Genomic DNA, 13,967 nt, shown 5'->3' with positions numbered 1-13,967 from the left:
TCCTGCCTCACATGTCCTGACTGCAACTGGACATGTCAACTCATACCAAAAACTGGCCTCTCAACTCGTACCACCCACCTTGCTCAGGATCTGTAATAAGTCTTTGAACTTGTTTCCTGTTGAGATGGTGAACTGAATTTGTACATTTCATTAGAAGAACCGCACCGCAGAGTTCTTGACACCAGGGACACCAGGCACAACACAATATCAGGTTCCCAGCTGCACAACAATGGTCAGGCAGCATCAACTGAAACTGGACCCAGGTCATACAAGAGCAAAAGTGGTCGCAGCGTGCTAAGTGATGGAGCAGAAACAGGTGGGCTGTGCAGTGCACCCACCTCTGCTCCTCGCCCTCCAGCAGGTGCCGGTAGGTGGCGATCTCGATGTCCAGGCCCAGCTTGGAGTTCATCACCTCCTGGTACTCCTTGAGCAGGCAGGCCATGTCCTGCTTGGCCTTCTGCAGGGCGCCCTCCAGCTCAGCCAGCTTGCAGCGGGCATCGCTCAGGGCCGCCTCGCCCTGCTGCTCAGACTGGGTCACGGCCGTCTCCAGCTTGGTGTTCTGGGGGCCCAGAGAGGACAGGGAGGTCAGGGCCCCTGAGCGAGTCTGCCCATTGCCTGGATATGTCCAGTGTATCTGTCTGGGTAGGAATATCCCCAAAAAAGGGCCTCTTGCCTTCATCAGCTGGGATACCCCAAGTGACCAAAACCAGGGACTCTTCCTTGAGCAAATGGGCTAGAGACTAGATGTTGAAGGTTTCGGTTTTGGTTTTTTTGTTTTTTGGTTTTTTTTTTCTTATAATCATATATGCTATTTTTTCCACATTTTTATTGGTGCATTATAGTTGTTCATAATGATGAGATTTGTTGTTATCTATTCATACATGCACACAATGTAACTATAATTTGACCAATATCACTCCCCAGCACATCCCCCTCCCCTCCTCCTCTCTTGTCCCCACCCCATCCTTTTCCTCTATTCTACTGATCTCCCTTCGATTTCCACAAGCCCTCCACCGACTTTCTTTTTCTTTTTCCTCTCCAGCTTCCACATATGAGACAAAACATACAACCCTTGACCTTTTGAGTTGGCTTATTTTGCTTAACATAACCTTAATTTCCATTCATTTTCTTAGAAATTACATAATTTCATTTTTCTTTATGGCTCAATAAAATTCCATAGTGAATATCTATCAGGTTTTCTTTATCCATTCATCCATTGATGGACAACTAGGCTAGTTCCACAGTTTGACATTGTGGATTGTGCTGCTACAAACACAGGTATGCAGGTATCACTGTAGTATGAGGACTTTAATTCTTCAGAATAAATACCGAGGAGTGGCGTAGCTGGGTCACATGGTGGTTGCATGCCCAGTCTTTTGAGGGACCTCCATACTGATTTCCAGAGTAGTTGTACTAATTGACAATCCCATCAACAGTGCAAGAGTATCCCATTTTCTCCGCATCCTCTCCAGCATTTATTATTTTTTGTATTCGTGAGACAGGGCACACCCTGTCTGTGTGGCACTGGGTAGGCCCCAACCTCCCTGCTGTTGGGCACTGTGACCCATACCTGGCACTTGGCATGCTCCACCTCAGCCTTCAGCCTCTGGATCATTCAGTTCAGCTTTGTTCTGCCTGGTGCAGTGAAGGTCTCCTGGTGCCTGATCACCATGACCTTCATCTCCTTGCACTGGGAGGCAGAGATGCTCGTGAAGTTCAGCATGGGGCTGCCCATCAACTCTGTCTATGCCCAGGCCCCCTATGCACATCCTTGCAAGAGAAGCACTTTACAACCAAAAAGGCCCCATCCACCCAGAAATGATAGCAGGCCCACCCCCAGCATGTCCACAGCTGCACACGCCTATGTGCCTGCCCTGTCCATGTCCCCCATAGAATCATCTGATCTTCTCCTACACATTCCCCAGGAAGGAAACACCTCACTTGTTGTGGGAGGGGTCAGGAGGCAGTTTCTTCAGACAAAAGAAGCCTTGCTAATAGGTACCTCCTGTTCCTCCCAGTGCTATGTCTAGGAGGGAGGTGTCCTGAGCCCTCACCTTGCTGCAGAACCAGGACTCGGCCTCAACCCGGCTGCGGTTGGTGATATCATCATAATGACATTGATCTCGGCCACAATGCAGTCCACATTCAGGTTGCAGCTGTTGTCCATCTTGACAGTGATGAGGTGTCAGAGACGTGGGTATGGAGAATGTGGACACCCATCTTTGTCGATGAAGGCAGCAAACCTGCTGTGGGGGCATTTGATCTGCCCCTTCTCGTGCTTCATGCACTGCACATTGAGGTTCATCTCCCAGCTGAGGGGTGCGAGCAGGTTCTCGGGGTGACAGTGGTGAAGCAGGGTGGGTCTGCACACACCACAGAGCAGTGCAGAAGGCCCATGCTGCAGCCACTTAAACCCCAGGACGATGGCAATATAGCAGTGACTGGGCAGGGGTCCACAGACCAAGGCACAACTGACAGTGTGACCCGAACCGTGTCTCTGAGTGGTCACCCAGGAGTAGGACTTACCGGTTCCGCTACCAGAGCTCAAGCAAGCCCATCCACACATCATGGTGACTCCAGGCTGGAGCAGGTGGAGCTAAAGGAAAAGACAGGAATCTGAATTCTCCTCCCCGCCTTCTCCTTTTATAAATCCAGGCACCGATGTCTGTCTGCTTGCCTGGGGGAGCAGCCATTTCGCCACCTTTATGGGCTTGGGGAACTTCACATTCGTTCCTCCTCCCTCCTGGGGTAGCATCATCAAAATGGAGCTTTGGAAATCCTACCCTTGGACTAGTCCTAATTTTGGCAATACTTCCTCTTCAGTTGATAGTTTGAGGGTGCCCAAGCAGTCCAGGTCTGCAGAGGCCTGAACTCTGCACTTTGGGGGGCCATTAAGGAGGGGGAGGGGATTGGGTTGGGACTTTTCCTTCAGGTGGTTGGCTAGACCCATAACCTCACAGTCTTTCAGTTTGGGCCAAAAGATGACCCGTGACCAAGGACAAGACAGGCCATCCTCACTCTAGGAGGTATACCAGGGCAGTTTTGAGAGAAAGAACCTTCCAGGGTCTAAGTCCCCTGCTAAGTCCTCAGCACAATCTGGGACACTAGTCCTGGCATGGCTAGAGGGAGATGTGTCTACCCCTTCTGAGACATGGAAAAGACAGCCACAGAACCTAAACAGTTCTTCATTTAGCTCTCCTTGCTGAAGAACTCAAGATTATGGTGGGTATGGTAAGCACCTGGATTGAGGGTTTCAAATATCCCTAAAACCTCCCCAAACTGCCACCCACCTCTATCCCTTTCAATGCGCCTTCAAGATTTATCAACCCCACACCACACAGTCTCCTGCCTCAATTTGACAGAAAACACAAGGCCACACTCTCCAGATGGTCTCTGTTATCTGGGGACCCTATAATAGAACTTGTCCCCTAGCTCTGAGACTGACCCCCCAGAGTCTGAAATGAGCAGTGGGATTGGGAGTCCCCAATCAGAACAGTATCAGTGTACAGGATGCCACAGTCCCAAGACCTGGGAGAGCAGGCCAGGCCATGGAGGGCTCTGGATTATTACCCAGGCAATAGGCAATGGACAGGAAAATAGTAACAATTATAGCAGCAGCCACAATTTATTGACAGCTGACTATATACCAGGCATTGTACTAATGCTTTACATGCTCACTTTATCCTCAGACTGTCCCTGGGCAAGTTTTATTATCTCAATTCTAGGGAAACTAGGAGGTTCAGAGAGGTTATATGTATGTTTTTACCCAGATTGCAAATGGCAGAGCCAAGATGTGGCTGATTCCAGAGACACTTGACCATGGAGAAGGAAGAAATGTCTTTCTAAAATGGGAAAACTGATATTTAAGATATTTCATAATAAAGTTACCAGAGATAAACAAACATATTCAAGCACACATACACACACACACACACACACACACACACACACACACACACAAACTTTCACATATAGGCACCCTCTATATTCCAGCCCCACGTCCTGTTCACACACACACTTCCATGAAGAGGGATCCTTCCAGGTGGAGCGTCTCTGGTGCTCAGCCTGATGTTCTAAGCCCACCCTGCTCATCCACCTTATCTGCCCATTCATCAGTCAAAGAGGACTGCCTGCCTTTCCCCAAACACGCTCTGGCCTCTCTTGCTTGATACCTTTGCTTATACCATTCCCTCAGACTTAGTCCTCCTCATCCTCTCTAATCTCAGCACTTCTAATTCCTCCCATTCCTCAAGCCCAACCAAAGTGTCGTCTCCTCCAAGGGCCCAGGCCTGACCTCAGCCCCAAGCACCCACACTAGAGGCTCTTCTGCAGGAAGTCCCCACAGCATGGCACTGTCCCTTAAAGCCAGACCCCTGCAGTTTGTATGGAGTCCTCCAAGCACACCTACCCTGCCTGGGATGCAGACTCCTCCCTCACGCTCTGAGCCTGGTTCCCTCAGAGATGCTCTCTGCCCTGAATTGGTTCCTGGGATCTACTGGGGGATAAAGAAGAGACATGATGACCAAGACAGGACATCAGCTTTCCATCCATAGAATGGTATACTGGGCATGAAAGGGGCAGGAGACTGACTTCTAGAAGATCTGACCAAGAATGGAAAAGTCCTGTTGCCCTCACCTGTGATGGGACCACCATCCCTCTCTATAGGTAACTGTCCTTTGTTATCTTTCCCTGATTGTGAAATTTCTCATGGTCAAGCCCATTTCTCTCCCGCTGTGTTCCAAGAATAATAAAGAGGCCACCAGGGAGCATGTTTCCCTGAAGCTGGCTCAGGGACCAGTGCTAGCACTTGGGGGATCTACACGTCCAGTGTTCACTTTCATCCTCTTCAGGGTGTGTTCTTAGTGGGCACAAGTCAGCCTGCAGCTTCTAGTCTCTCTGAATTTCGAATGTATTTGATTTGCTGTGTGGACAAAGACAAGCCACAGGAATGTGGAAAAGACAGAAAAGGGGCCAAAGGGACACTCCTCGGCAAAGAGATGCCAGGCTGGCTGTGATGACCTCTGGAGTTCCAAGATTTAATTACTGTATGCACAATAACTCGTCTTTAAAGCAAAGGAAGTGCAGGGTGACTTGCAGGCTTCTCTTTAATGCCAGCTGATGAGCGCACACTCTGATTTCCTCTGGCAGTCGTCAGACCCATAATTAACCTCTTTATGACAGGTTATGGCCTTCTGGAGTTGGTGACCATGACCAAGCATCAGTTGAGGGGAAGGCTCTGGATCAGTCCCATCCCTCCCCAGCAGTCCATGCCCCTGCCTCCAAGAACTGAGCCCCGCAAGCCCCAACCCTGAGAGAGGCCAGCATGGATGAGGGTAGAAGAGTCTCTGATTCTGACTCCACTCCTCTATGGAAACTTCCATGTAAGAGCTTTAAAATGTCACCTTCCTAACAGATAAATGAGTACAATAATACCAACTTCAGAAGGATGCCTGGGGAGTTAGATGAATAATGTTTCAAAAAGCCCTCCCCAAAGTACAAGGTGCACTGTGTAACAGTGAGGCGTGTTAAACTCCCTTCTCCTCCCCAAGTAGAAGGGGGAAGAGTATAGGGAACATTTGCTCAGGGTGAGGGGAACACTAACTAGAAGAGGAGATATAAAGTAAGTCCTGAGGAGAAAAGAGAAAGTTTTGGAATTGACAAATTAGTAATAGTAGAATAGACAAAACAAATAAATAAACATTCATTTATGGAGTTCTTAGCACTAAGGAGAGCCCTAAATGCGTTCTGGTCCATTATTTCATTAGATCCTCCCAACGACTCTTAGATGGGTACTCTCATTATCCCTACCTAGCCTGTGAGAAAATTGAGACTCCGAAAGGTTATTCACCTGTCCAAGGTCATGACGTGAACTTGCCCATGACTTTAGAGGGCCACCCCCTTCAACGCTCTGAGCCTGGCCCCCCACACCGTGCACACGTGCATGGATAACTAAGGCCAAGGCTTCCCAGCCCTCAGGGCTGGGACCCAGGAGGGGTCCAGGTGTGCCCAGCCACCCCGCCCGGGGATGGAGCCAATAATCCAGCGCTTCCCGGGCTGAGCCCCAGCAGAGGGACGTAAGGGATCCGCCCGCGGTGCCCACAGTGCACGGCCCTCGGAGCTGACCAGGCGCATCCCGGCCCCATAAAGCGCTGGCAGGAAGCGAAGGCCGTTTCATGTGGGCTGCCGGGCGGCCCGGCCCGCTTTGATTCCCGGCTCGGCGAGGCGCGAGGGCCGAGCCCTCCAAGCTCGTAAACGCCTGGGCGGCGAGCTCCCTCCCCGGGCCCGCGGGCCGCCATATAAGGTGCAGCGCGGGCGTCGGGGTCCAGCCTGCCCCTGCCCCTGCCACTGCACCATGTCCTGTCTCTCCGGCTTCGGCGGCCCCTGCGGGGTCCGCGCCTTCAGCTGCGCCTCGGCCTGCGGGCCCCGGCCCGGCCGCTGCTGCATCACCGCCGCCCCCTACCGCGGCATCTCCTGCTACCGCGGCATCACCGGGGGCTTCGGCAGCCGCAGCGTCTGCGGCGCCTTCCGCTCCGGATCCTGCGGACGCAGCTTCGGCTACCGCTCCGGCGGCGTGTGTGGACCCACCCCACCCTGCATCACCACCGTGTCGGTCAACGAGAGCCTGCTGGCCCCCCTCAATCTGGAGATCGACCCCAATGCTCAGTGCGTGAAGCATGAGGAGAAGGAGCAGATCAAGTGCCTCAACAGCAGGTTCGCTGCCTTCATTGACAAGGTGGGTGTCCTGGATCACACCCTTCCTGAACCTAGCTGTTCTAGAAGGAGATGGGAAATCCCAGGCTAGTCTTTATAGAAATGCGAAATGTGGACCACTATTTTATGATAATTTTCGGGAGTACAGACCCACGATATTAAATAATATTGAAACATCTGATGAGAAAATTCATGTCCTGCTTCATTCCTTAAGAGTGGGTGGAGAAAAATCTCATTGAGTTGCAATGTGTGTAACATCGAATACTTGCTTCCCTCCTGCTTTTAATAAAGACAGCAAGCCCTGGGTTCAGAGCTGTCTGGGACAATAGTTTCAGCTAGGATTTGTTTTGTGAATGCCCTATGTGCCTGCCTAGTGATACATGATAACATGAAGTTACCACTTTGACTCCCTCGGTATAAATGTTTACAGATTTCACTGGGCGAATATACCTAGGGCTGTCTCTTGAGAGAAATAGCACCCAGGGATAGCAAAATCCTGAAGTCAGCCTGTGAAGGGTGAATATATGAGAATTGTAATCCTTTGAGAGTACACAGAAAAGTGGCAGGGAAAGGGGCTCCAAAGGGCCCACAGGAAGAGAAGCCAGACCAGGAAGGAGTCCAGGCTCCCCAGACCCCTGGAGCTAGAAGGTCCAAAGCTTGGGTCCCCAGTTGCCCCATTCCCCTCTAGGAGGGGCTGGCTGCCTCCACAGACACTACACCCTGGAGAGGCAGCAAGAGGTGGAGTGTGGAAAGGGCCCGGCCCGAGCTCCAGCCCAGCCTTCTCCCCACGAGGACTGCGTGTGAGCCAGACATGACTTTGAAAGGGAAGATGGGGCTAAGAGAGCCATGAGATCCATCAGTCAAGACCACCGAAAATCATCCATTAAGGACCAATTCCCCATCTGGAAGTTCCAGCCTGGGAATTCCCAGCTGTGCTGGTGGAATTGGATGGAAAGAGTCCCAAGGCTAAATGGCAGGAGAGGTCTCCACTCCACCTGAAATGTATGAGGAGTGGAAACCTGGAGGCCGGGGGCCTAGTCTTGTTCCCCAACAGTCTTCCTAGTCAGCACAGTGTATTGCTGCCATTGGGTCTCTCCAGTTTGAGTGACTTCCAGTAAAGGGTGGCATGCCTCACCCTCCCTCTTTTCTAAATCTTTCCCCATCCACATTGCCACCTACGACCATACCCCACATCCCTCCAGGTCTCTTCCAACCTTGGGCATCTTGCTTGGAAAGAGCCTAACTTCTCTGCCCTCCGCAGCTAGGAAGTCCTTCCCACCCTGACCATTCAGCAACTGCCTAGAGCCCCGGCTGAACCCGGAGGACATCTGTAAACAAGCCATGGGTCTGCGCTAAGGGGGCTCGTGGTTGAAGCCTTCCTCCCACTCGATCCTGCCCAACACTCTGTGTTCCTTTCCTCCAGGAAGCCTTCCCTGATTCTCACTATCCTCCCCAGCTACCTGTCCCCTCCCCCAGCCCAACAGTAACCTGGCACTGTCCTTATGCCTCCCATTTGCTCAGGTCCCGCCCCAGGCCCATCCAGACAGACCCTCACTCAGGTCTGAGCAAGCAATCGTGAAACAAGGATTCTGCAGGTCCATCCTCAGGTCGGGGAGCCCAGGGGGACGATGACATCCACCTTGGCCTCTACACATTATGCTGCCAGTTCTGTCTTGACTCTGCCAATTCTCTAAGGAGAGTAGGGCATGCTGGCCCCTCCCACAGACTTTTCTCCCACTTCCACCCTAGGTGCGCTTCCTGGAGCAGCAGAACAAGCTGCTGGAGACCAAGTGGCAGTTCTACCAGAACCGCAAGTGCTGCGAGAGCAACCTGGAGCCCCTGTTCGAGGGCTACATTGAGACCCTGAGGCGGGAGGCCGAGTGTGTGGAGGCCGACAGCGGGAGGCTGGCCTCTGAGCTCAACCACGTGCAGGAGGTGCTGGAGGGCTACAAGAAGAAGTGAGTACAGTGGAGAGGCAGGTTTGGAGAAATAAAACATGAATAAGTCAAAACAAGATAAATTTGGGTTAGACTACAAGAGGAACTTCCCAACAGGAAGAAGACAGTGACAATAAGCTTCTGGAGGGGAGGGATTTCTTTTCCCTGGAGTTGGGAGTTTAAAGATTGTAGAGAGACTCTGAGCTGCTCCAGCTACCTCATCATGATCTATTTATTTCATTAATTCATCAAACATTCACTGGGCATCTATTCAACATTCTAGGTGCTGTGTTAGGCCCTGAGTTGGGGAGAGCTCAGAGAGTAAGGAGTAGTACCAGAACCAGGGCAAGATCCCTGCCCCACAGTGAGTCACAGTCCAGAAACAGAAAAGAAGCACCCACCCCAACCCACATCAGCCACGAGAATCCCCGAAACGGGAAGCGCCTTGGTGACTTGGGCTGGTCTGAATGCCCAGGGCATAGGGGCAGATGTGGTCCCTTCTAGCTCAATGCTGTTTGGATTCTCTGACCACCTCCAAAAGTCCAGTTCCTGGGATGTGTTTGCCTGGGCCTTTATTCTCTCCTCATCTGAGCTCTGTGTCCTGGGTCCTCAGGTATGAAGAGGAAGTGGCACTGAGGGCCACTGCCGAGAACAAATTCGTGGCTCTGAAGAAGGTGAGTGACCCCAACGTATCCATCCCTACGCCAGAGCCAAGGGCAGAGGTGCAGGAACTCTGTGCATTCGAGAGGCTACGCGGCTCCCCCAGAATCTCGCGACCCAACTTTGCCCCCCCGTTCCTTTCCCCAGAGTCCCCACGGCTCCCGTTTAGCCCCTGACAACTGAGTACGATGCCAGCCTCAAGCAGGGCAACATGCTGGCATCTGGCCCCTGGCTTCCCACCCCCTGGGCCAGGCATAGGTCAGATCCTCAATCAATATGCATGAAGGACAGGGCTCGTGAACGCCAGGGAACGCTCGCCCCCTCAGGCCAGTGACAGCTGGGGACTGCTGGGATGGCCGGGCCAGGTGTTGTCCCCCACCTCTTCAGCCTGGCTCTGCACAAGCCCCACCCCTTGCCTCTCCTCCATCCACCTCAGTGTGACACTAGGAGGCACAGAGGTGGAGGGTCTTGCTCTGAGGTGCCCTGGTTTGGAAGGGGCAGGCTGGATGGCTGAGCACACTTGTGACCACAGATCTAGATTTTTCTTGGCATGAGACCCAGAGTAGAGAGAGGTGGGGCGTTGTTAGAATGAGCCATATCACACTAGCTGGGAAGTGTTGGTGATGGTGCCAGGTGTGACTTCTAGAGGACTCTCCCTGTGGTCCCAGAGGAAGTGCCTGGAGCCCCGGGAACCCGCTCTTCTCCCCCGGCTGCTCCCGAGCCCGCCAGCTTCATAAAGGGCTTTGCCAAGTCATGACGCCAGACGCTGGGATGACATCTAAACGGGCACCCCAGGGGGTCTGCTCAGCCTCATGGCGGGACAGGGAGAGTTCTGGCCGTCTCCCCAGTGAGACCCCTGGTTCATCTTTCCTCTTCAGGACGTGGACTGTGCCTACCTGCGCAAGTCAGACCTGGAGGCCAACGCGGAGGCGCTGACCCAGGAGATCGACTTCCTGAGGCGACTGTACGAGGAGGTGAGGGGCTCAGCAGGGGGCAGCACGAAGGACATTAGACCCGGGAAGGACTTGCCACCATTTTGGCTTCTAAACCCCAAGGCAGCAGGTGGGGAGTGCAGAGCAGCTGAGAGACCCAGGCAGGTTGACTATCAAAGGTGAAGAAGGAGAGCGTGACCTCTGGTGTCCCGTGCCCGGACAAGGGGTTCCTGGTTCCTGTGTTGACAGTCAGCACGGGTGGTCAACTCGGGTCCTACACCCTGTCTGAGATCAAGCAGTTGGCCTCAGACATGGCCTCCCTCTACCTCCTCCTCTCAACCCCAGGGCTCTGGGCCTGAGGGGTGTTGAGGTCCCAGGGTTCAGGGAAAAACCATGACTTGGACCTTGGGCTTCACACAGTGCAGGAAGCAAGGGAAGGGTCAGGGGAAGGGTCAGGGAAAGACTGTGAGAGGGTGCCATGCCAAGGGTAGGGCGCCGGACAAAGTTCTCCCCCTTCCCTCCTCCTGCAGGAGATCCGCGTTCTCCACTCCCACATCTCAGACACCTCAGTCGTAGTCAAGATGGACAACAGCCGCGACCTGAACATGGACTGTGTCGTGGCTGAAATCAAGGCTCAGTATGATGACATTGCCAGTCGTAGTAGGGCTGAGGCCGAGTCCTGGTACCGCAGCAAGGTGAGAGGCCCTGGACACCTGCCTCCTGCACATGGCGGTGGGAGGGATGTGAGGTATATTTTAGGAAGCACTTCTTTTATTCTAAGGATGATAAGAGAAGGGCTGCCAGCTCTCAGGTTGGGATGGCAAGGTTGCCATCTCTGGTTGCACAGGTTGAGCACTGTACAACCTGCACAGGCATCAGTGGCTTCTTAAGTGGGTGGGATGTCCCATGCTGAGATTCATGAGCATCTCTGACTCCCCCAGTGCGAGGAGATGAAGGCCACAGTGATCCGGCATGGGGAGACCCTGCGCCGCACTAAGGAGGAGATGAATGAACTGAACCGCATCATCCAGAGGCTGACAGCTGAGGTGGAGAACGCCAAGTGTCAGGTACAGAAGCCCAGCTCCCCTTCAGTGTGGGAAGAGAGTGGGGTCAGTCTGCAGCAGAGGGATTTAAGTCAGACACCTTGCCACTGCGTGAGGACAGAAGCAAACATCAGACATCAGGACAGTCTTCATGAAAAATGCTCTACATTCTCGCTGAATGGAAAAGGAGGGGTAGTATGGAAGGAATGGGTGACAAGGGTTCACTAGTCCAGGGGCAGATGGGTCAGAGGAAATGGCACCGGTCACAGTTACAGAAAACTGGGGCTCCCAAACCAGGCCTATCACCATGTGACATGGTAGAGCCATTTGTCCTCTCTGGTCCATGTTCTAGATCAGTGATCACACCCTCAGATGTCAAGAGACTCTAGTGAATGGGTGAACAGGCTGTACCCAAGGCCCCTGTACTGTGGCAGGGCAGGGACTGTGGCAAACTGGCAAACACAAAGGGTAAAACTAACCAGATCCACCTGAGGCAGGTTATACAGAATTGTAGGTCTAGTGTGGTCAGATCCCCTGATTTTTTCTAAAGAAACCAGGGATCTGGATTGCTCTGTTAAATTTCCAAAATTGAAGCCACTGTGCCTATATTCCCGGGGAGCACTAATTTGCAATCCCTAAAAAAAAATTAATAGGATCTTTTGAGAGTCAATGGTCAGTGGATGTCAGGCCTCTGATCTTGAACCCAGAATAGGGGGCCTGAATAACTCTCTCCCCTGCCCCCAGAACACGAAGCTGGAGACGGCCGTGACCCAGTCTGAGCAGCAGGGCGAGGCGGCCCTGAGCGACGCCCGCTGCAAGCTGGCTGAGCTGGAGGGCGCCCTGCAGAAGGCCAAGCAGGACATGGCCTGCCTGCTCAAGGAGTACCAGGAGGTGATGAACTCCAAGCTGGGCCTGGACATCGAGATCGCCACCTACCGGCGCCTGCTGGAGGGCGAGGAGCAGAGGTGGGCCCACCCCTATGGAGAGGGTGTCTCTTCAATCTCCCAAGTAGGGCTGCTGTGCTTCAAGTCAGGAGCGTGTTTGCATATCATTTGCATCTAATTTGCATCAACAGTACTTAAAGGAGGGAATTTGAAGGTTAAAAGATTGCAGCAGCTTTGTCCTCCCTAATTTTTGTCTCTTTGCTTTCCCCACAGGTTGTGTGAGGGCATCGGTGCTGTAAATGTCTGTAAGTAAGCCACACTGTGGGTTTGGAAATAAGGAGGTGGGGTTTCGGTAGGGCAAACTTTTTCTTAAAGGGTCAGATTGTAAACATTTTAGCCTTTGAGGCAGTGTGGTCTTTGGTAATATGAAAGCAACCACAGTCATAGCTAATGCTAAATCGGTATGACTGGATTCCAGTAAAACTGTATTTACAAAACAATTAAGTCAGCAGATAGCCATAGTTTAAAGAGACTAAAAGGAAGGAGGAGTAGGGTAGCGTGATTATGGTAATTTAAGTAGCTGTTTCTGCTTGTGGGGAGGTCCCGGGCTTGAGATTAGACGACAGAGGGTGCCCAGGAGTGATGGCGTGGGAGAAGGCACTAGAAACCTCCCAGAGGAACCCTGAGCTGGGCAAGGGTTTCTGGTCAGTAGGAAGGGGTCCCCCCACCCCCAGCCAGGACCTCGCTTTGGGCTAAGCCCTGGTCTCCTCCCACAGGTGTCAGCAGTTCCCGGGGCGGAGTCGTGTGCGGGGACCTCTGCGTGACTGGCTCCCGGCCGGTGACGGGCAGCGCCTGCAACGCCCAGTGCAGCGGGAACCTGGCGGTGAGCACCGGGATGTGCGCGCCCTGCGGCCAGAGCTGCGGCAGCAGCCGCTCCGTGCGCTTCGCATAACGCCCTGGCTGCGTGAAGACCCCGCTCGGCTAGCCCGCAGTTCCTGCGCCCCGCCGCGGTCCTGGAGCTCCGAAGGCTGCGGACTTGAGGAGGAAGAAGGGCTGCGGGCACAGCGGCCTGGCCAGCCCACACTGCCGCGCGCGACGGTCTTGTCCCTCCGCACTTGTCCCTTGGTGTCTTCCGGGGAGAGCAGGGCTCCTGGCCTGCAGGTCTGGCAGCGCTGGCCCACCCCCAGGTGTCTATATGACCGGTTTCCTCGTCGCCCTGGGCAGAGGTCCGATCCCAGTTCGGGCTGCTCTAGGCGCTTGGACGCCCGTGGCTTCTCACAGATTGGCCCCAGGAACCTTCCTGAGCTATGCCTCCTCTTCCTTCCAAGCCTAGCTATGGTGACAGGCTGCATTTCCGTTTGGGAGGGACCAAGCTCCTACCACCGCCTTGGCTCCCTCTCTTCCCTCATGCTTGGTCTCCACATTTGCAATAAAGCTCACAGTCATGTATAATGTGCTCTGATCACCTCCCCTCGGCGTGGCCCACTAGGCTTCCTGCCCAGGTCTCACTCCCCAGGAGGCAGAGGAGCTGTTCTCCCACATGGAGGCAGGGACAGCTGTCTCTGGGTACCCTCCACCTAGCCTGCACACACTGGGTCAGCAGCCCTCAAAGCAGGCCCATTAGGAGCCTCAGCCGGGAGGGCAGGAGCCTGGTCTCCTATCACCTTAAGCGGGGAACTTGTCACCTATAGCTGCTGGGACACCATTAGTCCACTTCCCCCATGCTCACTCCCTAACCCCAGTTCAACATAGGAAAATACCCTGTCCGTGGGATCAAATACACAGATGTCCCCACAGCAG

The 13,967-nt window shown here is 53.5% G+C and overlaps 1 protein-coding gene and 1 pseudogene across 1 annotated transcript; one reads left to right on the top strand and one right to left on the bottom strand.

The window, feature by feature from the left end:
- Nucleotides 1–233: 233 nt before the first annotated feature.
- LOC124982888 (keratin, type II cuticular Hb1-like) lies at nucleotides 234–2,220 on the bottom strand (annotated as a pseudogene).
- A 4,132-nt stretch (nucleotides 2,221–6,352) lies between these two features.
- LOC124982214 (keratin, type II cuticular Hb1-like) lies at nucleotides 6,353–13,601 on the top strand. Its single transcript, XM_047548472.1, has 9 exons — nucleotides 6,353–6,733; nucleotides 8,461–8,669; nucleotides 9,262–9,322; nucleotides 10,187–10,282; nucleotides 10,771–10,935; nucleotides 11,182–11,307; nucleotides 12,028–12,248; nucleotides 12,441–12,472; nucleotides 12,944–13,601. The coding sequence occupies exons 1-9, from the start codon at nucleotides 6,353–6,355 to the stop codon at nucleotides 13,117–13,119; spliced, it is 1,467 nt and encodes a 488-aa protein (XP_047404428.1). The 3' UTR covers nucleotides 13,120–13,601.
- The last annotated feature ends 366 nt before the right edge of the window (nucleotides 13,602–13,967 follow it).

Source organism: Sciurus carolinensis, chromosome 4 (assembly GCF_902686445.1).
Source record: "Sciurus carolinensis chromosome 4, mSciCar1.2, whole genome shotgun sequence".
Taxonomy (NCBI): Eukaryota; Metazoa; Chordata; class Mammalia; order Rodentia; family Sciuridae; genus Sciurus; species Sciurus carolinensis.
The sequence above is the reverse complement of the archived record's forward strand: the minus strand, read 5'-3'. Positions and strand labels throughout refer to the sequence as shown.